Source organism: Euleptes europaea, chromosome 5 (genome assembly GCF_029931775.1).
Source record: "Euleptes europaea isolate rEulEur1 chromosome 5, rEulEur1.hap1, whole genome shotgun sequence".
Lineage (NCBI taxonomy): Eukaryota > Metazoa > Chordata > Lepidosauria > Squamata > Sphaerodactylidae > Euleptes > Euleptes europaea.
Window position 1 is genome coordinate 18,251,983 of NC_079316.1, and position 25,717 is coordinate 18,277,699.

The 25,717-nt window shown below is 43.9% G+C and overlaps 1 protein-coding gene across 1 annotated transcript in view; it reads left to right on the plus strand.

The window, feature by feature from the left end:
• SPATA16 (spermatogenesis associated 16) overlaps positions 1-25,717 on the plus strand; it is a 171,165-nt gene that overhangs the window by 21,274 nt on the left and 124,174 nt on the right. The window contains exon 2 of the mRNA XM_056850184.1: positions 15,259-15,404. Coding sequence (XP_056706162.1) covers positions 15,259-15,404 — 146 coding nt within the window. The remainder of the gene's footprint in view (positions 1-15,258; positions 15,405-25,717) is intronic.

Below are 25,717 nucleotides of genomic sequence, written 5' to 3' on the forward strand. Positions count from 1 at the left end.
TGTTGGTTTTCTGTATGGTTTAACTAATACAGTATTGGTTGTGGAGCGGTAGATGGTAATGTCAAGAAAAGAAATGGATTGATTGCTAAATGAACTAGAAAAAGATAGAGAAACATTAAGTGAGTTTATCCAGTCCTTTACAATCCTATAAGAGTATTCCTTGTGTAGAAACATACAGAGATCATCCATGTACCGATGGTACCATAGTACGTGCATTGAGAACATAGAAGAAGAAAATAAATAAGATTTCTCAAACTATACCATAAACATGTTTGCAATGGAGGGGGCACAGGCAGCCTCCATAGCTACCCCTCTGATTTATAAATAGAATTGTTCTTTGTATCTGAAAAAATTATTTTCAAATAAAATGTAGATGAGGCTCATAAGGAAATGAGTAGGTGGATGTTCAACCGGTCTGGTTTTTAGTTTATCCTCTATAATGAGGCGGACTTCCTCTAGAGGAATGTTTGTATATAATGAGGCCACATCAAAGGTGGGAAAGATTGCTTCGGGGGGAATGCAATGATGTTCTTATATCATGTCATATATGAGACCACTGTCTCTTTAAAGATTGCAAATTCTTTGACTAGCTCACTCCACGTACGAGCCAACCACTGGAAAATTCAACCATTTCAGCCTCAATGGAACTACCACACACACTGCTCTAGAAGGAAGGAATGCGTAACTGAACAATTGGTGCTTAGAACACAATTCCCTGGGTGAGACAGAATTCTATGATATTAATTCTATGATATTAATTAATGATAAATGTTGATCTTTGATGCTTACAGCATTCTGCTTGATATATGTTTTTTATACCAGCTATACACAACTCAATCTGGGTTCAATGATTGCTGGTCCCTGTTAATTATGGAATGAGCTGATGAAGCTTTTCGAAACATGCAAGACTGGTCACACGTCCTCCTTGTTATCTCCTAATTGTTTATATTTGGACTTTATGACTTGTGTATTTCTTTGTTCTTACAATTCAACATTGCCAAGACAGTGACCCTGCCCTGGACTTTTACCTACGGGTATTCTACATGACTTTGGAGCATGCTTTGAAATTGGACTGCTGCCTTTGTTTTTTCCTTTGTATCTGCCTGACTGTTACAGTATTGTTTGTATTAGCATCGCTTGTTAAATTGTGTATTGCAGCAGGTTTGTTTTGCCACGGCATGAAATCAATGCCTCTCAGTTAAAAAAAAATTTTTTTTTTCACTTCTAGCATTGCTTATCAGTTACATGTGAGCCTTCGTGCTGCCAGTACCTGGAGGTTGGCAACCCTATCCATGAGACCCTGGGGGAAAAGGAAGTATCCATATCTCCCTCTGATTTGGCTTCAGCTGTACTTTCATTGGCAGCTCTGTTTGCAACATGGAATTGTCATCGAGCCAAATCAAGGCCACGGAACATAACTTAGACTCTGGCTTGGCTTAGTGATTGGGCTTTATGGTAATGGCACCTCATAGTCCGTGAGATCTGGCTTTGTGATGACGTCTGGAACCAAAATCAGAGCGAAGGAACGCATCTGCTCTCGCTCTTGAGTCTAGTGGGTGAAATCAAGGAGGGGGGGATGGCGGTCAGCTGCTGAACGATGAGCAGACAGCAGGGAAGGACGGAAACAGTGAACGAGAGGGATCTGTCGTAAAATCTTTTGCTGCCCCCAAAGCTCCTATTCTGAGACAAATATGTTCCGCTTCGCCGTTGTCATTACTGAGGCCACCTAATAAGCCCATGACTGAGGTGAGATTCAGACTGGAAAGCTCATTTGAATAGGGACTTGGATGTAGAGGCAACACCAAACAACTATGAATGTGTTTTTAAGGGGCAATAAATGGTTTTGTAGAAGTATTATTCAATTTTCACGCCCAGCCTAAAACCTGAAAGGATAATAAAGGACTTGTAATGACCCCAAGGTATTAGCAACCTACTGTCCAAGTCAGACCATGTTTACTAAACATTCATGGAAGCAGAGTAGGGTTGCCAGGTTCTCCCTGGCCACCAGCAGGGCCTGTGAAGGGGGCGGGTAAGGTTGCCAGATCAAGTCTGGGAAACTCCTGAAGATTTGGGGATCTTCAAATGCCAGTAAAGTGACTGATCTGTTCCATTTTGCTGTCATATAGTGTTCCTCCCCATCTAGATGGCCCATATTCTTTGTGTGCTGAATAGTGTTCTGCTCACAATATTTTGGGAGGAGCAGCTACAAGTTCACTGGTTTTAGGACTGCAACCTCCAGGTGGTAGCTGGAGATCGCCTGCTAACACAACTGATCTCCAGGTGACAGAGGTCAGTTCCGCTGGAGAAAATGGCTGCTTTAGAAGAGGGACTCTGGCATTATGCCCCACTGAAGTCCCTTCCCTGGTGGTGAGCACGCCCTGTTTGTGGTCATTTCAGTCAAACTGGTCATATTTTGAAGAGGACCAGATAAGTAGACCCGCTAAGCAGGAAAGTTCATGAACTGATTTGAGAGGAACTTTATCTACATGGACAGGAAGGAGGAAATGTGTTATTAAAGCACTTTATTCCCATTTAGTGATTCACACAAAGACACACTGGCAGGACACGGTGACAGCTGTTAGTAGAGCCATTTGTTATTTTACAGTGTCAAAGGATGAACAATGGCAAGACGAGTATAAAAACAACCATGCCGGGGGGGGGGGAGGGCATCAGGAAGAGATGCTCTTGAGAGAGACACAATGAAAGGTAGGGGGAGGATGCTCTAAGGTTTTGGGCTCTATTGAGGACGGGGTGGGTTTTTTGGGTTGTTGTTTGATTGTTTGCTCTTAATGCATTTGAGATTGCTAGCTTTCTGCCGCGAAGCAGTGACAGCAGCATTTTGGAACAATGCTCCCCGCGTTAGCTGTGTATATTACGGCACGACTTAAGTAGCGGAGGAGGAAAGCGAGGGGTTGGTTGCGCACCTAACGGCAATTGGGGGGGGACACAGCATGCTGGTTCCAGCATGAAACATTGTGGATTTGATCCGAGGACAATAGGGGGTGAGTAGAAAAATGTCACTGTGACTTTCTTCTTCACAGTCTCTGTATATTACACTGAGGGGAACCCGAGTGTGGGTAGAGTACCGTTCGGAACCCGGAAGGCTAATCTTGAAGCGAGGTTCTTCAGCCCCAGCCACACCCAGTCCAGAGCACTGGGCTGAATGAGTGGAGCAACCCTTCCCGTTTGGTTCTCCTTCAGCCATCTCAGTAGAAGAGCCTCTCTCTTCTGAGATCTTTTCGTGCACTTAAAAAACAAGACCGAATTGGTCCGAATTTATTCGGCATCCGCCCAAACTCACCGAATTTTGCTCATCGTTTTCCCGCCTTTTTAAAATTTGGTTCTATCCGAACTAGAAACCGCCGAATCGGGGTAAATTCGGCTGTTTTCAGTTCGGATAGAACCGAATCGACAGCCCTAGTGAATGACCCTCCCAAGCAGTTCAAGTGGAAAATAACAAGCAAAAACTTGCCCCAGTTCAGATCAGGGCTGTGGTAGCAGAAGGTGAGGGATTAAGCCTCTCCTTCTACCAACCCTAAATCTGTATATCTCCCCCTGGGGCAAATAGCTGGTATTGGGGGGAAAGGGAACTATGAGCCATGAATCAAGTCCAGCAATCTGTTCACACAGACCAAGGCTCATCAAGTCCAGCAGTCTGTTCACACAGTGGCCAACCAGGTGCCTTTAGGAAGTCCACAAATAAGACAACTGCAGCAGCATTGCCCTGCCTGTGTTCCACAGCACCTAATATAACTGGCATGCTCCTCTGTTCCTGAAGAGAATAGGTTTGCATCATGACTAGTATCCATTTTGACTAGTAGCCATGAATAGCCCTCTCCTCCATGAACATGTCTGGGAGTCCCTGGTTGGATTCTCAGCTCTACCATAAACGTACCACATGGCCTTAGTCACTCTCTCTTCCCTCCAGTCCCCCCACCATAATAAAGGAATCCGAAAACTGACCCAATTTAAATGTACATGACGGGCTTCGAACACCTGAAAGCAAATGCCATCTACAGTACTATTATTGTATGAACGCAGTGAGGCTGCTTTCCAAATCAACCCCACTACTCAACAAAGGTTCCATCTGTCCGGACTCTTTCTCCAGTCCATTGGAACTCTTTTGGGCCTTCTAGAGAGTACAGATACATGCAAAAACGCTGTTGTATTCATGCCCAACAGTCAAATTCCCCAGCTGAGTGGCCTCCTCTCCCATCTTCTTATGCAAGCAGTTGCATGAGCTGTATAATTTTGGGTACGTTGACTCACGGAAGTCCCAGATGCAGCTCCCATGATCGTGACAAGCCAGATTTGCTGCGCTGGGACTTCCATGGGTATCCTCAGTTGGAATTCCACTACGGTAGCAAACAGCCCCCTTTGCTAGTTGCAAATGGACAGTTTGGATTTTGTTAGTTTCGGATGTCACTGTTCAGTTAGACTCTCTGAACAGGCGCTCAGGATGATGACTCTGAGATCATAACAGCTGCCTCTAGGTTTTTCAAAGAAGCCCCAAGTCTACTGCAAAAGCAAAAGGCCTACTTAACACAGTTTTGCCCACTTCGCGGATGGGTTTGTGATCGGAGTGTAGACATCACTGTACCTCCCAGGGTTTTTTTTGCCAATCAGATGCCTACCTAGCTCACTGGGAGCGACTCAAAAATGCTGAACAATAAAACTCTCAGTGACAGCAATTGCCGAGCAGTTCGCATAAAGGCTAGTAAATTTAGCTCCTCTCGGATGACAGCTGCATGCAGATTTAGTATTGAATTAACATGAAATGAAAATTTCAAGACATTGAGGAGGAAGTTATTTACACAACTCTCATTAACAATATAGGCAGGGTTTTTTTTAAAAAAAAAAGAGGGAGAGAGAGAGAACGCCTGCTCGCTCAGCTGAAAATATATCCCAAGTTGTCGCTAAAAAATCAAATTGAATAAGGAAGCAAGGAAGATGGGGCTGTGAAAAGCGAAAGCACAGAGAGCCAATTTGTTCTTACGTTGCCTTTTTAAAAAAAATTCAATATATTTAAAACCACGTTGTCATTAACTAGTCCCTTATTATACTGGTTTCCTGTTGTTTTGCCTGGAAAGCAAAGTTGAACAGCATATATGTAATACTATTAGTTTGAGGGATTGCTCTGTATCTAGTACATTACAGCCTTTCTTAGATGAAGGCCTCGGGGGATAACAGCACAAGCAGCAGCGGGAGGGCTTGCCAAATTTGGAGATGCATTCCCAGAAGTGGCCTCCCTTACAAGGCACTTCCTGAAATCATTCTACTACAAACACTGGTTTGAGAAGTGGGAGATGTATTTTGTCAGACGCAAAGTCAGGGTCCGGTCACAAGCTCTGGAAGGAAGGAGATGGCTGAATGCAGCCCTTTCCATGTTAATTGAACTCAGAAGCTGGGTGAAGTTTGCCAACTCCAGGTTGGGAAATTGCTGGAGATAGGGTTGCCAGGTCCCTCTTTGCCACCAGCAGGAGGTTTTTGGGGTGGAGGAGGGCGGGGTTTGGGGAGGGGAGGGACTTCAATGCCATAGAGTCCAATGGCCAAAGCGGCCATTTTTTCCAGGTGAACTGATCTCAATGTGCTGGAGATCAGTTGTAATAGCAGGAGATCTCCTGCTACTACCTGGAGGTTGGCAACCCTAGCTGGAGATTCGGGGGGGGATTAAATACCCAAACGGTCAAGAAAAAATAAATAAACATCCAAGGCCAAAGGTTATACAATCTAAAAATTATGTAAGTACAAAATATGTATATATTTATTTCAGGATAAAATCTAATACCACATATAACACATATAGAGCCCTGCAAAAGCCTACCAAAAGCCTACATAAAATCACACCATTAGACTCTGGCCATACACATTTTGACCATACAGCCTTCTTCAGTGGTCTAAGCAATCAACATCCCAGACTCAAAGGGGTATTTTTCACGGTGGATTTTGCTTCGGTTTCGAATCAGAGCAAACAATAAACTGATTTAAATAGCTTTTTCATGGCAGCACAGATTCTCCCCCCATCCCGAGGCATTTTCAATTTTTCACGGGAGAAACACCGCATTTCTCTGCACTGCTTACGTCTGTTGCCGCTCATGACTCACCTCTCCAAATCCGCCTAATCCCGCCCACTCTTCCCATGATCCTGTGTGTGTGTGTTTGGGGGGGGGGGCATCCTGAACGGCAAATCCAAGCCAAAACCCCCATCACCCTTCTGAAGAGGGGCAGCCAGTCTGCTCTGGGTCTCCCTCCAGCCGGTGCAATCCTATGTGTGTGTGTGTTGGGGGGGGGCATCCTGAAAGCGGCAAATCCAAGCCAAAACCCCCATCACCCTTCTGAAGAGGGGCAGCCAATCTGCTTTGGGTTTCCCTCCTGCCGGTGCAATGCTGTTAAGAGTGGCAACTCCCCCAGCCAATCACCGTTCTTGGGGGAGGAGAAAGGAGACGTCCCAGGGAGTGAAGCAAACATTTTTTCATGGGCATCCGAGCAACAAAACGCTCTTCTACTGGAAAGTACGGCTCAGAAGTGGTTTGGATTGCCTCTCTTTTAACCCGGCTTATTTTGCTCAGTGGGGGAAAACACAGATCTGCAGTAAATAACCAAAATTTGCCTCCGACGCAAATCAGCATCGAAACAGCAGCAAATCTCCGTGAAGAATACCCCAAAGATATACACGCATGAGAACCAGGAAGGGCAATGTCAGACATTGTCAACTTGTCATGGGCCTGAACACCAGAGTTCACAAAAAAGGGGCCACATGGAGCAACTTGATTTGTATACCTATTTTATATACCTATATACCCGGGGTTGCGTAAAAATTTCTCAGGTGAAAAAGGGTTGCAAGTGGGGGAAAGTTTAAGAAGCCCTGGTCTGATGAAAGAGGCAGCGATAGAAGGAGGAAGCCATCTCTAGCCAGGTGCAGTGACGCAAGCAGAAGCGTTCCAACTTTCAAAACAGACTGCTAAGAGACACCCTTGCGCCTCAGGCTTCACTTAAAATTCATTTTTTCCACATTAAAGAACAACTCGAAACCTCCTCGTCACCTCTATTTTCATTTATAATGGCTGTTATTCCTTTCAAAGGCTTTGGAAAGATTACTTTCCAAAAGTACTGAATGGTAGTTCTTCAAGACAGGCTGTTTTATTATTATTATTATTCCTTTAAAAGGATCCAGTGGTTGGGCTATAATGTATACATCTCAAATTATTCCCTTCTTCTCACCATCTAAAAGCTTCCAGCACTGGGAGAGTCCCCAGTTCTCCAGAACCTATAAATTTTAGAGAGGTCACAGCAGAACCTGTTCTGTAGAAAAGCATTTACATTTTCCCCTCCCCAAAACTACCCAGCCTGATGACAGCACCTTTATGCTCACTGAGGTATAAGAATATAATTCTGTCTCTTAGTCGCCTATACTATGTCTTCCCCATAGAGACACCTCAATGGATATGTATGGTAGCAAGAGTAAAGTTACAAGCAATGAACTCCCTGATTTATAGCCGTTACCTGTAACAAGATGATATGGGAATTTTAAACTGAAGAGTGTCATATACGGTCCACCGTTTCTCCTGGAAAGGGTGGGATAAAATAAAAAAGGTAATAATATTTGGCGTTTATGTGGCATATTTCAAATGTTCTAGGCACTTCACATATGCCATCTCAGAGAGGAATTTGATGCAATTCAGCATAGCCCATCCTGGGTCTTGTGAATCCTTATAAAGCATGGAGGGAACATTTAGAAGACCGCCTGGGTGAGTAGAAAGAAGGGGCACTGAACTCTCCCACCAAGTATTGTCGAAGGCTTTCACGGTCAGAGTTCATTGGTTCTCGTAGGTTATCCGGGCTGTGTAACCGTGGTCTTGGTATTTTCTTTCCTGACGTTTCGCCAGCAGCTGTGGCCGGCATCTTCAGAGGAGTAACACTGAAGGACAGTGTCTCTCAGTGTCAAGTGTGTAGGAAGAGTAATATATAGTCATTAGCACATTATCTTGATACTTACAGGACAATGGTTAGCACATTACCTTTGTTACTTTTTGCAGGACAATGATTCAGCTCAAACCCAACCCCTTTCTGACTATATATTACTCTTCCTACACACTTGAAACTGAGAGACACTGTCCTTCAGTGTTACTCCTCTGAAGATGCCGGCCACAGCTGCTGGCGAAACGTCAGGAAAGAAAATACCAAGACCACGGTTACACAGCCTGGATCTCCCACCAAGGCTTTTCTCCCAAAACTTTTTAAAGCTGTGTTTCTTCTAGAAAAGGTTGATGGTGGTGGGGGGGTTGTATTAGGCTTGCCAACCTCCAGGTACTTGCTGGAGATCTCCTGCTATTACAACCAACCTCCAGCCGATAGAGATCAGTTCACTTGGAGAAAATGGAGAAAATGGCCGCTTTGGCAATTGAGCTCTATGGCATCGAAGTCCCTCCCCTCCCCAAACCCTGCCCTCCTCAGGCTCCCCCCAAAAAACCTCCCACCAGTGATAAAGAGGGACCTGGCAACCCTAGGTTGTATACCAGTGAAAGATCCCAACAGGAAGAAATTAGGCCTAAAAAGATGTTTCACAGGAGGAAGTATTGGAGGTGGGAGAGTTCAGTTCCCTTGCCCCATCAGCTCAGAAGGTGCTTTGAAACCTCTCACGCACCTGCCCATCCTGATTGTGTAGGAGTTCTGATTAGGGTTGCCAACTCCAGGTGGTGGCTGGCGATCTGCTATTACAACTGATATCCAGGCGACAGAGATCAGTTAACCTGGAGAAAATGTCTAGGCCAAATAGCACTCCCTGAAGCCATTTCATGTTGGGAAAAGAATATGGGGGGAGGGCTAGGGTTGCCAGCCTCCAGGTGATAATGCAAACTAGGCAAACAACAACAAACAATAGTGCTGTATAAGTGTCTGGTTAAACCAAAAAAGAAACAGCACAGGCTCTTAATGGAAAATGTTATACTAAATTCATTAACACATATATACAACCTTACACACACCAAAATACATTATCAAAACACTACCAATGGCAAGGTAATCATACAATAGCAGTCAATTGTGGCAGTAGGTAATTAAGACATTCAATTCCCAAAGTTAGCAAGCACTGAAATAATGCCCCCCCCCAAAAAAGCCGCTAATAAAGCTGCTTAAGAAAAACAGTTGGGGCTGCACAAGCAGTTGGCACAGTCGTGCGCAAAGGAACACTGTGGAGTATGTTGGTCATGTGCAGTGAGTCAATTGAAGTCAGCAAGGTAATTGGCAAGAGCTGTCATGCGCAGTGAGGAATATGCCTTATAGTTCTTCAAATTAGCCAAGAAAATAATCCAAAATTAGCCAAGGTGGTGATGAAAAGATCAAGAAGTACGTGGTTTCTAGATTATTTCTTCACGTTTCGCTTGGAGGGCTTCATCAGCCTGAAAGGGTGTGCATAGAAAAACTAAACAGTGACTGATATATTTGGACAAACATCACATTACAAAAATTACAAAAATTATTTAGTAGTTGTACATAAACAATTGCCGATATAAAAATGCTTATTTATAACTTACCAATGGAATGAAAGTATGATACAGACAATGCTGGTTTGAAAGTGACCCACAGGTTCAATGATCCATCAGAGATCTTTAACAAGGAAATTGCCTAACCCATCTTAAATACTAGAATAGGTGTGATTCTGCATTGACTTACTTAAACGGGAATTAGCAGACTAACTGTAAAGGATTTTTAACTCCATTACAAAAAACATGCAAGGTTCATTTCAGTATTCAGACCATATGGAGTCATTGTTTTAAACATATGAATAAATTTACATTCATTTTGTGGTAAAATGCGTTTCATATTAGTCTGATTATAAGGGTGAGGTTTATATTGCCATAAAACAAAAAAGGAAAAATCACTATCTCCGTGTCCTTTCTCCAAAAAATGTGAAACTAGGGACGCTTCGAAAACTTTAGCTCTGATGCTTATTAAGACCAAACCAGACGAGACACTGATAGATCTGGGATCAGACCCTTCAGCATAGTTTCCTTGCAAACAGCTGCCATGGGAGGCTTAGATACTGATCACGACTGCGGTGCAGGGGAGGCCCATCTGGCTACATGATAACATCATAAAGCCAAGTCAAAGTGAGGGGCATGCTCCCTGCCCTCATTCCAAATAGGATAACATTTTCATCTTATTTAGCTTTGTAATTCTCCCCAAAATAACACTTTTTACTAGACAGCCTTCGGTATAAATCTTGTAAAAATATACATTTTGCCAGTAATAGCAGTCCAGTAATAGCAAACTTTTACATGGAATATTTTGAAAAGACAGCATTAGAATAGGCACCTTAAAAACCTACAGTCTGGTTCAGGTTCGTAGATGATACATTTACTATTTGGAGCCATGGTGAAGAAAAATTAATGGACTTTCTAAACCATCTTAATAATATCCATCCAAACATTCAGTTTACCATGGAAAAGGAAATTGAGGGTAAACTCCCATTTCTTGATACCCTTGTCATCCGTAAAACAAACTTTCAGTTAGGTCACAAGGTCTACCAGAAACCAACTCACACAGATCGCTACTTACACAAAAACTCCAACCACCACCCCCGACAGAAAAGAGGAATAATCAAAACATTAATGGACCGTGCAAGACGGATCTGTGAACCACAGTTTCTCAAGGAAGAAATTAATCATCTAAATCACGCACTGCTAGCAAACGGCTATTCCAGAAATGAAATCAGAAGGGCCATTAAACCAAACAAAAATCAGAAAACTCAGGGAAAACAGTCTCCCATAGGAAAGGTATTCTTGCCATTTATTAAGGGAGTCACTGATAGGATGGAGAAACTTTTGAAAAAACATAACCTTTAAACAGTGTTTATACAACAGATGCTACGATCCGCAAAAGACAAAAGAGACCCCCTCACCTCTGCAGGAGTATATCGTATACCTTGCAGTTGTGGACAAGTTTATATCGGGACCACAAAACGCAGCATACAAACAAGGATAAAAGAACATGAAAGATACTGCAGACTTGGCCAACCGGAGAAATCAGCAGTGGCTGAACATGGACTGACACAAACAGGACACAGGGTCTTATTCCAAGACACTGAAAGACTGGACAATTCTACCAACTTTTTTGTCAGATTGCACAGAGAAGCCATTGAAATTCATAAACATCAGCACAACTTTAACAGAAAAGAAGAGAGTTTAAGAATGAATAAGGCTTGGCTTCCTGTCCTGAAAACCTCCAGACTAACAAAGACTACAGTCCACAATAGCCATGCAGATTAGCTTTAGATTTCACACATTAACAGATCACTTCAGGATACAATGGTTCCATATTAACATACCACACCCTCATGAGCACATTATCTTGATACTTACAGGACAATGATTAGCACATTACCTTTGATACTTTTTGCAGGACAATGATTCAGCTCAACCCAACCCCTGACTATATATTACTCTTCCTACACACTTGACACTGAGAGACACTGTCCTTCAGTGTTACTCCTCTGAAGATGCCTGCCACAGCTGCTGGCAAAACGTCAGGAAAGAAAATACCAAGACACGGTCACACAGCCCGGATAACCTATAAGAACCAATGAACTCTGACCGTGAAAGCCTTCGACAATATACATTTTGCCGTTTATGATTTGCAATGAAGTAGCGGCAGAGGTGGGGAAGGCAACTAACCTTCACCTGCTTCACAGTTGAACTGTTTTTCACCCAGAAATATGGGCTCTGAATAGGGTTGCCAACTGCCAGGTAGTAGCAGGAGATCTCCTGCTAATTCTACTGATCTCCAGCCGATAGAGATCAGATCACCTGGAGAAAAATGGCCACTTTGGCAATTGAACTCTATGGCATTGAAGACCCTCCCCAAACCCCGCCCACCTCAGGCTCCGCCCCAAAAATCTCCCACTGGTGGCAAAGAGGGACCTGGCAACCCTAGCTCTGAATCATCTTAGCTGGATTGACTCCACCTTCAGTAAGCTCTCCTGACTTCTATAACAACTCTCGAAAGTAAGCAATTGGGAAGGGAGGCTGTTGTACTGAATTAAATGGCCTCTTCTTTGCACGGATTGGTGAGGCTTTGGGGGAACCTCAAACCCTCTGCCTTCCAGCAAAGCTTTCTCCAACCGCTGAGCTTACAGAAAGGATATGATATAGCGAGAAAATTATCCTGCAGAACTGCTTAAACTGCTCTTTAAAAACGAAGAGAGAACCTTAGCCTTGCATTAGGGTTTCAGAACTCATTTAAAGCAGGCAGTAATAAGGTGATTATTCTGTATTAAATTCCATGGAAGAAGAATAAGGGTGAAATATGAAAACAAGCCTATTTCGTCCTTCAAAGCATTCTGCCGGCCACTTTTTATGTGAACAAAAAAAGGATTCCCTTCCATTAACTGAGAATTAAGACCAGAAATGACTCTTTATTATTTCTGTACTTATATTCTTCCTTGGCTCTTCCGATGGGTGGATTAAAACAGCCTTTTTAAATCTGAATCTCCTCTATTATTATTGGGGAGAAATCACAAAAAAGTATTTGGAGATTTTTTTTATTTCTCGGGACATGACCCTTCTCATTGACTAAGGGATATGCAAATAAAGCTCTCAGTTTGGCCACTGGGAGAAAATGATTCTAAATGGTCCTAGGATTTTTCTTTCAGTTTTTTTCCTTACTCTAATGTGCACTTTAATGTCTTAAAGAAAGCAGTGAATACCTCTTCAATCCAGGCTCTTTACATAAGCAGGCCCATCTTGTACCAGTTCTTTCTGAACTGGCAATCATAATTCACTGCATATAATCTAGGAGAGGGTTGGAGAAGGGGTTACTCAAAGTCTCCATCAACTTGTAAGCAGAATGTCATATAGGCTGTCATATGAAGGATGGTGCCGAGTTGTTTTCTGTTGACCCAGAAGGTCGGACCAGAACCAACGGGTTGAGAGTTTCCATCTAGACATTAGGAAGAATTTTCTAACAGTTAGAGCGATTCCTCAGTGGTTAGAGGCTTCCTCAGGAGGTGGTAAGCTCTCCTTCCCTGGAGGTTTTTAAGAAGAGGCTAGATGGTCATCTGTCAGCAATGCTGATTCTATGACCTTAGGAAGAGCATGAGAGGGAGGGCATCTTGGCCATCTTCTGGGCATGGAGTATCGGTCACTGGGTGTGTATGGGGAGGGGGGTAGTTGTGAATTTCCTGCATTGAGCAGGGTGTTGGACTAGATGACCCTGGTGGTCCCTTCCAACTCTATGATTCTATGTCTCAAGAACATAAGAAGAGCCATGGTGGATCAGACTAAAGGCCCATCTAGTCCAGCGTTCTGTTCACACTGTGGCCAACCAGCTGCCTCAAGGAGACCCACCAGCAGGACGATAACAGGAAGGTGAAGAGATTTTTCTGGGCCAACACTTACTTGTAGAAAAGAAGAGTTTGGGGGGAGGGGTGGGCAGAGAAATTAATTTCTTCGTAAGGCTAAAAGAGTGAATAGTTAACTGATTTTGGGAAGAGAAGAAGATCAAAATAAAGTCACCAGATAGGGTTGCCTACCTTCAGGTGGTGGCTGGAGCTTTCCTGGGACTACAACTGATCTCCAGGTGACATAGATCAGTTCACCTGTAGAAAATGGTGGCTGTGGAAGGTGGACTCTATGGCATTATACCCCATCGAAGTCCCTCCCTTCCCAAACCCCAACCTCCTCAGGATCCACCCACAAAATCTCCAAGTATTTTGGCAACTCTATCGCCAATTATGATGACCTTCAAGTAGGGATGACTTTAAACTTCTCATCTTTTCAGCTTAGATCTGAAAATCCACATTTTGCTCCTGCTTCTCCTTGGCATTGCTCAGACTGGTGATTCTTTATCTTCACACCATTTTCCTTTCCTTCCAACTAAATTTTCTTACCATTTCCCCATGTTATTTGTGTGTCAATAAATCAGCGTTATATGTATATTATACGTATAAATGGCAGACATAAATACTGTATCAGTTGCATATAAAAACCATACAAAGCGCATACGCAATACAAACAAAATCTACAAAACCAATGGTGAAAAGTGGAGAATCAAAAATATAAAGGAACATGAAAAGGAACCAAATAGGGAACATTCATTAATTCCTGTTTTCAGCGGCTAAATGCAGCTCTAACTCTCTACACTTTCTTACATTCAAAGACATAAAATAAATAAGAGAAAGCTACTGTTTATATTCCTTGAACTCACTTGGAAACAAAGAGTCCATTTGGGGGGAAATCAATGTGTGCCCGAATTTAAGTCTTTCTGCACTCTGTATCCATTCCATAGAAAACAATACTGCACTATCTGAAGGCCCCAATTTTCTTTTTATGGGTCATTGCTAGGGTTGCCACCTCTGGGTTGGGAAATTCCTGGAGATTTGGAGGTGAAGCCTGGGGAGTGTGGGTTTCAGGGAGGGGAGTAGGCGTTGCCAACTCAGAGTGGGAAAATACCTGGAGATTTTGGGGGAGGGAGGTTTGGGGAGGGGAGGTGCCTCAGAAGGGCACAATGCCATAGAGCCCACCATCCAATGCAGCCATTTTCTCTCTAATCTGAAGATCAGTTGTAAAAGAGAGAGATCTCCAGGCCCCACCTGGAGGTTGGAAACAGAAGAAGAAGAAGAAGAAGAAGAAGAAGAAGAAGAAGAAGAAGAAGAAGAAGAAGAAGAAGAAAAAGAAAAAGAAAAAGAAAAAGAAAAAGAAAAAGTAGAAGAAGAAGAAGAAGAAGAAGAAGAATTGGTTTTTATATGCCGACTTTTTCTACCACTTAAGGAAGAATCAAACTGGCTTACAATCACCTTCCCTTCCCCACAACAGACACCCTGTGAGGTAGGTGGGGCTGAGAGAGTTCTGAGAGAACTGTGTCTAGCCCAAGGTCACCTAGTTGGCTTCATGTGTAGGAGTAGGGAAACCAACCTGGTTCACTAGATTAGTGTCCGCCTCTCTTAACCACTAAGCCACATTGACTCTCCTAGAAAGGAGGGACCTCAGCAGGGTACAATCCCATACAGGCCACACTCTAAAACGGCCACTTTCTCTGGAGGAACTGGTTACCAGCTTCACTTTAGGCCTCATTGGGAGACCGGCAACCCAACCCTAGTTTACAACTTATCTGTGAACTGTGTTGAATTTCTAAAGTATAGAAATGTGATGCATTCTTATAATTTAAAAGTGACATGCCTGCCTTTTGTCTGGAAAGGTGTTTACCTGTAGGAAAGTTTTGTATCCTCAGACTAGTCAAGGGGGTCTTTCTCTTTCTCGCCAGCTTTGCAGCAAAGGTGCAGCTGTAGGGAAGCCCTTTGAAGCCTCCCCGGAAGATATTTCAAGTATCGCCAGTTTCATTGAAACAAAGCTTGTAATCTGCTACTTGAAGATGAAGAAGCCCGACCTTGCTCTGAATCATTCGCACAGGTACAGAAAACAAACAAACAACATGTTGATTCGATCTTTTAAGAGAAGGCTTGAAAGACATATTTGTAAATGTGTACACAAAAGTCTACACTTGGCCACCTGATAACTGCAAGGTAACATACATAAGAGCATAAGAAAAGCAGTGCTGGATCAGACCAAGGCCCATCAAATCCAGCAGTCGGTTCACATAGTGGCCAACGAGGTGCCTCTAGGAAGCCCACAAACAAGACGACTGCAGCAGCACCATCCTGCCTGTGTTCCAAAGCACCTAATATATTCGGCATACTCATCTGATCCTAGAGAGAATAGGTATGCATCAGGACTAGGGTTGCAGGCTCCAGGTTGGCATATACCTGTAGATTTTTGGGGCAGAGCCTAAGGAGGGTGGGGCTTGGAGAGAGGAGGGACTTAGAGTCCCATTGACAAAGTGGCCTTTTTCTCTAGGTCAGGGGTCTGCAAACTGCAGCTCCCGAGCCGCATGCAGCTCTTTGGGCCGTTGAGTGAGGCTCTCCGAACTTGGTTCGGAGCCCCTGCTCTCATGCCCGCTCGCGCCGGCAGCTGGGCTGTGGAGCCGGCGCTCCTGAGAGAGAGAGAGAGAGAGAGAGCAAGCGAGCGCGAGAGAGCAGGCGAGCGGGCGCGCTGTCTCCCCCCCCCCCGCCATGGAGAATGGCCAGATCCCCCTTTCCCTTGCCCTCAATGGTTGGGAGGCTAAAGCCTCCCCTCCCCTCTAGCCGCGCGATTGCTGGGCAGGCAGCTCGGCGGTTCCTGCCCACCCCGCCCGCCTATCAGCTGTTGGGTGGGGCGGGCTTCCTTTGGTAGACCTGGCCTCCAGCTGAGTCCCATTGGGAGGCCATGTCTACCCACTGGCTTTCTTGGAGGTAGACCTGGACTCCGAGGAGGGGAAAAGTCCCCCTTCAGAGGCCAGGTCTACCAGTTGGCTTCTATGGGCCTCCGGAGGCCAGGTCTACTGCCAAGAAAGCCAATGGGTAGACCTGGCCTCCCAATGGGACTCAGCCGGAGGCCAGGTCTACCAATAGGCTTTTAGGACGGTAGACCAGGCCTCCAGACGAGGACTCCAGACGGGGAGGGGGAAATGGCAGTGTACCTATAGTTTAATTAAGACTTAAAACTTTAATTAAAGTTTATTAAGTTAATAAACAGTGTACCTACCTATATAGTTTAAGTTTAAGAAATTTGGCTCTCAAAAGAAATCTCAATCGTTGTACTGTTGATATTTGGCTCTTTTGACTAATGAGTTTGCCGACCCCTGCTCTAGGTGAACCGATCTCTATCGGCTGGAAATCGGTTGTAATAGAAGGAGATCTCCAGCTAGTACCTCCAGGTTGTGGCTGGAGATCTCCCCCTATTATAACTGATATCCAGCTGATAGAGTTCAGTCCACCTGGAGAAAATGGCCACTTTGGCAATTGGATGCTATGGCATTGAAGTCCCTCCCCTCTCCAAACCCCTCCCTCCTCAGGCTCGGCAACCCTAGGGATCGAACCTGGGATCTTGTACAAGCAAAGCAGATGGTCAACCACTGAACCTTGCCTCCTTCCCCCTGCCCCTGAGCCACAAGACCAAGAGCTTAGGTAGAAGAATTCCAGATAAAAGAGGTAATAGCTTTATCTGTGGATCTTCAAACTCTTCCCGCGTATTGAGTGTGCTGGAAAGGATTGAGCGTAGAATTTCTGCAGGGAGGTGAGTGGTTTTGTTTTGAAGCACCGTCATGACTCCAAGTCCTAACCGTCCATTTCTATCGACGGCGGCTAATATTCCGGTCCCCAAAATATCGGCAAAGCTGTTGGAGCCGCAGACTAACCGAGTGTTTACATAAGGCTTGAAACAGAGGTTAAAACTCATTTCATTTCCTTTCTCCCTCGAAGGGCTTTCTGGAAGACAAATGGCTGCTTAAATTGATCATTGTTCCTTAATTACTGGGATAGGAAATATTGCACAAATTACTCAAGCAATCTTTTATTAGCTTTTCGGTAGCTGGGCGAGCTTGCGTGTGGGATAATGTTTGTTATGTATCATGTTCCTTCTGCTGCATAGGTGTTTGTGGCAGCCTTTGTACAAGGAAAAACAATTTGCGGTATGCATTAGTACAATTCATAATATAATGAAATGCATTATTCAAGAAACCCAATGTAGCATGAAGACGTGCCCTTATAGAGCCTTAGTCTGGTTTAGAGCAGTGATTCCGTAGCTCCTGACAGCTGGAGCTCTCTAATTTTTTTCTGAACTAAAACTGGAGTCGCCTTTCACTCTCGCAGCCCAAATGGTTTACTTTCAGAGCAGGTGATACAGTGCTCAGCCACCTCCCGTGGGGGACAGTTAACTCTCTGCATCATGCATGATTAGTGTTGCCAGGTCCCTCTTCGCTACGGGTGGGAGGTTTTTGGGGGCGGAGCCTGAGGAGGGCGGGGCTTGGGGAGGGGAGGGACTTTGATGCCATAGAGTCCAATCGCCAAAGCGGCCATTTTCTCCAGATGACCTGATCTCTAGCGGCTGGAGATCAGTTAATAGCAGGAGATCTCCAGCTAGTACCTGGAGGTTCAAAACAATTCCTTGTGCTTATTTACAGGGGTTAATCAAAACAGGCCCTGACCTGGATGGCCCAGGCTAGCCTGATCTCGTCAGATCTCAGAAGCTAAGCAGGGTCAGCCCTGGTTAGTATTTGGATGGGAGACCACCAAGGAATACCAGGGTTGCTGTGCAGAGGAAGGCACTGGCAAACCACCTCTGTTAGTCTCTTGCCATGAAAACCCCAAAAGGGGTCGCCATAAGTCAGCTGCGACTTGATGGCACTTTACACACACACAATCAAAACAGACAAGCACTGATTGCTAGAAGCTATCCGTTTGAACTGTGAGTTACATACTTCTCTGGCGTCTTGATAGACATCCATCTCACGCCATGTAAAATACATTCCCGATGGAAAAAGCTGCGGCAAAATGGGAGTTTATGCCGGGTTCCCATCTCGGGATCTAGCTTTACATCTATAAACCCTACTTGTGTCCCCTCCGCGTGGAACACATCTCTGGGCTTTCGTTTCTGCTACACGAACAGTGTGAACTTGTGCCGGGGTGCCTTCAGTTTCATTCTGCTTTGGGACTTTCACTATAAGATGTACCTATGTATTTTTTGTTTGTACATTTGGACTATTCCTTGCATTATATTGCTGTTGTAGCCATCAGTGCTTATCTGTTTTGCTTAGTACCTGGAGGTTGGCAACCCTATAAATGACTGACAGTGCAATCCTAGGCAAACCTAGTCCTTTGCAATCCTGCGCAGAGTGCAGCGCTACACAGGATTGATTTCAACAGCATCGGACTCTGCATAGGATACTAGGGTTGCCAACCACCAGGTGGGACCTGGATCCCGCCCCCCCCCCCCCCAGAATTACAACTGATCTCCAGACTAGTTTCCCTGGCTGCTGGTAAGCCAAGGAAACAGCTGGTAAGCCAGGGACCATGGCTGCTGGTAAGCCACAGCGCGTGTGTGGTTTTGTTTTGTTTTGTTTTTTGGTTATGATCACCATCGCCTCCTTTATTTATTCTGATGTTCTGAGATCGTATGTTTTATGGTTTTATTATGAGGTTTTCATTGTATTTTATTGATTTTATTGTTGGAATGTATGCTGTGAGCCGCCCTGAGCCTGGCTTTGGCCAGGGAGTGAGGGCAGGGTATAAAACAAACAAACTAACAAATCCCTGTTTTAGTGGCTTTACAGTGCAGAAGACCGAGCTTCCAGATCCAGCCACTGGTGCTGTTCTACCATTAGCGGTGTGGTGAGCCTAGCTTGATCTCATCTGATCACGGACATAGAGGCAACCATTGGTTTTCCACTCCTCTCCCTGTCTCTTGCTAAAATAATACCAGCACTTTTGAACAACTTGAATGAAGGAACTTTCTTTGGCTTGTCCTTAAGGCAAAGTCAGATTCTCCTGACTGTCCTTGCAGATGACCTGAAGATTTAGGTAATCAGAATTTCGACAAAAGGAAAACTAGACTCATAGAGTTGGAAGGGATCCCCAGGGTCATCTAGTCCAACCCCCTGCACAATGCAGGAAATTAGAAACTACCTTCCCCCCCCCACACACACACACACACAGTGACCCCTACTCCATGCCCAGAAGATGGCCAAGATGCCCTCCCTCTAGCGACCAGAGCCTTCGACTTTGGCTACCAGGGTTGCAGGAGTGCACAAAGTAACTTTATACAAGACATTTCAGGGAACCAGCAGTCCGAACAAGTGGAATCTGTGGCTGGTTTGGGGACAACAATCTCTTTCAGAAGACAAAAATGGTTCCATCTAGTCCTAGCCAGCCAAGCTGGAAGAAGGATGGGTCAGTGGAGAGCAGACTGTTATTTAGTATATCAAATAAAACCAGTTTAATCTTAGAACTGCTTCTAACCAATCTGATTGAAGCAGAACCTAACATGGCAGTAGGATGGATCAGCATGCCAAAGAAAAATTTAATTCCAAGGAAGACTTACCAGGCTGGATACAGAGAGCTGCAGAGATAGAGTATCGGAATGCTGCTTTTTTCACAATTTTTTTTTATTTTTAAGATTATACCGTACAAACTAAACAATATGTTAACACATACTTTGCCAGGGTGCAATTAATATATTATATGTATTAATATATATCATATAATATAAAAATCTAATATACTGTTATTGCTAACTGCCTTTTTTATGATAACACTCCAATCATGATGACTGTATTTTGTGTGTGTTAAGTGCCGTCAAGTCACTTCTGACTCATGGCAACCCTATGAATGAAAGTCCTCCAAAATGTCCTATCTTTGACGACCTTGCTCAGATCTTGCAAATTGAGGGCTGTGGCTTCCTTGATTGAGTCAATCCATCTCTTGTTGGGTCTTCCTCTTTTCCTGCGGCCCTCAACTTTTCCTAGCATGACTGTTTTTTCTAGTGACTCTTGCCTTTTCATAATGTGCCCAAAATATGATAGCCTCAGTTTAGTCATTTTTTTGCTTCTAGATTCAGTTCAGGGTTGGTTTGATCTATAGCCCACTGATTTGTTGTTGTTTTTTTGGCAGTCCACGGTATCCGTAACACTCTTCTCCAACACCACATTTCAGAGGAATCTACTTTTTTCCTATCAGCTTTCTTCAATGTCCAGCTTTCACACCCATACATAGTAATAGGGAGTACGATGGCATGAATTAACCTAATCTTCCTTACACTTCAGAATCTTTTCTAGCTTTTACCTTTGTCTTATTACCTTGCCCCCCCTTTCCATCAATAATTATTACCAACTTGTAAGTTTTCATCAGGGATTGTTGAGGGCCTTACCCATATATTATTATATCTAAGCATTTTCATCACCAATATAATGCATATAGGATTTATACCTAATAACTATCTTTTGTAATACTAAATCTTAAAACTCACCAGTTTTCATACTATTTATGCTGACCTTACATAGCATATAAGTAATACAGTCCCCCCCTTTTTTTTTAACTCTTCGCTGGTTCTTTTATTTACTAGATCTGTCTACTTTGCCATCACGGGTATCAGAATGCTTCTAAAGACCAGGGCCTCTCAGAAAGCACTGCAGAATCTTGAGAAAAATGTTAGTCTGTGGTTTTATGGGATTTTTATTGTCGGTTGTTTGAAACTTGTTGCCCACTGCCTCCAGGGCCTGTTATGATGGAAAGGTGGGGGGCATAAATGTTTTAAGTAAGTAATAAATAAATCCAAAACACAGCTGTGATAAGCACGGGAAGGCGGCAGGTTATGATGAGAAAGAAGATGAGAGTGTGGGCGAAAACGCATGGTCGCTTTACCCTTCTTTAATCTCTGTTTCAGCCAGGATTCAGCCTGGATCGAACGCATGCGTTTCGCTTAATGTGCGTTCGATCCTGGCTAAAACAGGGATTAAAGGAGGATAAAGTGACCATGCGTTTTCGCCCTGTGTAGCTCTACACTGCAAGACCCAGAAGCAGTGGATGGATTCAGTGGTGGGTAGCCATGCCTCGCTGAGAAGGCAAGCTGTGATACAGGTATGCATTCGTTTGAAGAGTTTGCATTTCAAAGAAAGGGGAAGCATCTGGAGGAGAACTGAATTTCACAAGAGGACGGAGCAGGAAGAGTTCATTGTCAACATATGTGAAATTCATTAGCCAGAGATGCAGCTGGGGCAGTTAGAGGTTAAGCCATAAGATTGTGATGGGCATTAGTAATGCTATCTATTGTTCTGTCACATTTTTTTATCCCATGTTTCCCCTGAGGAGCTGGGGGTGGTTACACGATTTTCCCTTCCATTTTACCCTCACAGCAGGGTTAGGCTGAAAGAGAGTGACCTGGCCAAAGTCCCCCGGTGAGCCTGTGCGGTGTAGTGGTTAAGAGCGGTGGACTCTAATCTGGAGAATCGGGTTCAGTTCCCCAGACGTCCACACGAGCGGTGGACTCTAATCTAGTGAACTGGTTTGATTCCCCGCTCCTCCACATGAAGCCAGCTGGCTGACCTTGGGCTAGTCACAGTTCTCTCTGAACTCTCTCAGTCCCACCTACCTCACAAGGTGTCTGTTGTGGGGAGGGGAAGGGAAAGCAATTGTAAGCCGCTTTGAGACTGCTTAAAGGTAGAGGAAAAGCGGGGTATAAAAACCAATTCTTCGTCTTCTTCAGGGCTGAGTGGAGATTTGAACCTGTGTATCCCCAGCCCAGCATTCTAAAGACTACACCACACTGTTTCAGCATTCATACAGCATGTTCATGGGGCTTCATATACATTGGTATGCTGTAATTCTTATAACAGCCCCAGAAAGCAGTGGTAGAAGGCGCTGTCAGGCTGCAGCCAACTGATGGTCACCCAAAATGGTTTTCAAGGCAAGAGACGTACAAAGGAGGTTTGCCATTGCCTGCCTGTGCGGACCTCCTTGGTGGTCTTCCACCCAAATATTAACCACTGCCAACCCTACTTAGCTTCCAAGATCTGATGACCTGGGCCATCCAGGTCAGGGCAGAAGGTGTGTCTTATTATCATTCCCAATTTGCAAAACAAGGTGAGGCTGAGAGATAGAAGCCTGCCTAAAGACCATGTAATGAGTCACTAATACCGAATTCACAGTAGAAACAAGATTCAATCTAGAATCCTATTTTTGAAGAAAGATGGACTAGGCAAAAGATTTATATGATCTGCAGAGAAACCAGATGGACTATAAATGCTTATAAATAAGCACACACACACACAAAAATGTCCTTGTTTGTGGACAAACTTTATTAGGTCACCACGGACCTCCAGGGGCACAATCCAATGCAGCTCGTTCTGTGCATCTATAGCCCAGAAAATGGAGCCTTGCTCCTGAATGGAATACCGTCTGGTATCATCCTTTCCTGCTAAGGCTAGTGCTTGGATCTCAGGATCCCCTTTTTGCAGGGATGGTAGGTCCATGAGAGCTTGCTCTTCGGACCGTTTGGCTGCACTTCTAGTGGTTACCGGGCAAATGGTGTTAATGTAATGCGGTGGGGAGGGCTTCTTGTGCGCTGCAGCTGCTTTTGCCTCAGCATCTGCCTGGTCGTTCCAATAGGCAGTTGCAGAATCATTTTTCTGGTGTCCCCTGACATGGGAGACGTGAGTGATGGGTGTGTGCCTCTGGATAAGAGCCGCTACATCCATCCAACACTGCTGGTAGGCTATTGGTTCCCCATCCTGGGTTTGCCAGTTCTTTTGCCAGACCAGTAGCCAAATGGTGGCTGCACGTACTGCCCAGTCTGAGTCAGAGTATATGGCTATAGGGGTCCATGGATCTTCGAAATCCAGGACCGCTAAAATAGCGTCTATTTCGGCTGCCTGGCTGGAGTGAGGTCGACGGAAAGCCCACTGCCTCACAATTCCCTGTATACTTCCTGGAACAAGCTCCAAAGCCAAGCCAGAGCCTTCTAACAACTTAGTAGCTGCCTGCTTATATTTAACTTACTAGTCTGGAAAATACAAAAGCCACAGACAATCATGGAAAGTAATCATCAAAAGATACAGGAAATGTTGGCCATGCAAACTGAATTATTAAAGAAGAAGTTTGAACAGGTTTCCATGCAACAAGAACAATCAGCTATACAAATGACTTTAATTATTACTCAAAAATTTGATGGCATAATAAATGAGATCAAGGAAATAAAAGATTAAATTATAGTAATGAAAAATGGCATGAATAAGATGGAACTTTCAGTTAAAAACAACACTGAAGAATTGAAAGGAGTTAAAATGGACATGAAATCTCAAGCACAACAAATTGAAGCAATACGACTCCAGGAAGAGTGAGTGAAGGATCAACTAGCTGTTTTGGACCTGCAACAGAGAGAATCTAACCTGCGTATACGTAATTTGCCTGAAAGACTAGGGGGCACCAGAGAGACCATCATAAAATCGCTTGCTGATATATTTCATTTAAATGAACAAGAATTAAATTATGCAATAAACAAGATATACAGAATCCCCTTGTCAACTCGAGTACAGAAAACAAAAGCTAGAGAGATCTTGGTCTCCTTCTTTGACATCAGGATGAAAAATATCATTATGAAACTCCATTTGGAGAATCATCTAAGTGTAGATGATGCAGCGTTAATAATTCTCAAAGACATTCCTTGTCACCTGATTGAAAAGAGAGCCATCTATAAAGATTTTGCTGAGACACTGAGAAACAAGGGAATAAAATACAGCTGGTTGCTACCACAAGGACTTACCTTCACCTATAAACAAGTTAAACATGCCATCAATTCGTTGGAAGATATCAAAAACGTTTTGACAAGAAACAATGAGCTGTCAGACCATACTACAGGAATACAAGAAGAATCAACAGCCCAAGGAGCAATGGGTAAAGATTGTCACAGACAGGAGACCACTTCAAAAAAGCATGCAGATGGCAACAGAAACTCCAGACAGAAGAAAAAAGTTTAAAAAGAAGGGTTAAGAAAGCCGGAAGAATACCACTTTGACTCTTAATATGGGAAATGGGGGGGTAGAGGAAAAATGATATCAACTTAATTTTTTACTTGGGGGTATATAAAGTTTTTAAAGATCTAATCCATTTTATATGACAGAGATGAGTGACTGGAGAAAATTATGTTAATGTGTTTTGTTATGTCTCTGTTTTTATTTTTTAAATGATTTTTTCCTTTTTTCTCTCTTTATTATTAATATTATATTATTATTGCTTATCGAAATATATTAAATAAGGGGAAAGTATAACATTAAAATAATGACTTATAAGGATTAGAAAATATTAATATAAAGGAGACACCAGATATTTGTAGGGAGGGAGGAAGTCGGTGGGGAAGTCAATTATAATTAATTATATTTAATACTGAAGACATACACCTAATAATTCTTTAATTTTTTATCAAGTCAAAGATTGGTATATAGGATGTATTGTCAAATGAGATATATAGCAATTATTGAAAAATAATAAAAATATATATTTAAAAAAAGAGATCTAGGTTTTCTATCAGAGAGGCCACAAAGTCCTCATCTTCATAATCTGGCGCCCCTTCGTTGTTGTCCAGAACTACATCAGATATGAGGGCCAACAACTTCTTCCTGTCTAAGTAGGCTTCAGGATCTTCTCCCCCTGTCTGGCGTTCAGCCCAAAAAATAGCCATTGCTGACTCGCCCACCCGGAGGAATTCTAACACAGTTTTCATCCATCCCCATAAGTCTTTATCCCGTAATTGTCGGGAGCCTATGAATGAGTTGAGTCGTGCCTTTTCTGCGGGTGGAGTACAATGTAAGGTTATCGCAGTCAAGTCTGCTCCATCACGGTGTCCCTACTAAGAGGACCTAGGTGGGAAGTGATGTGTTTTATCTCTTCCATGTTCCAGCGCCTGGTCTCGGTCACTTCCTTGGTGACCGGATCCGCTTTCCCTGTGGTGGTGGTTACTGATCGCGCTATGACTGGTTCCACCGGGAGAGTGGAAGAGTCAGGCGGTGGGTGGTACTCGCTAAGGATGGGGTAAAGCGGGTAGCTTTCTCCCAGTTCGGGTTGCACAGTGTTGATTAGTGCGCGATGGAGCCCCAGTTTTTGCCTTAATTCTTCTGTTTCCTTTTGGCACGCCACGTGAGAGACGGCCTCAAATTTTTGTTTATTTTGGTTCATGAGGAATGTGGCTGCTCGAGTAGCCTCAGATTTATGAGTTACATTCTCCAGTTCTTGGCTGACCTAGGTGTTTTTAATTATTACTGCATCTCTTTCCTGCTCTAATTTGACAAGAGACGCAGTGAGTCTCTGTTTCTCGAGTATCAGACTGCGTTTCCGCGGCCAGCTGTTGGACTCGGGCATTTA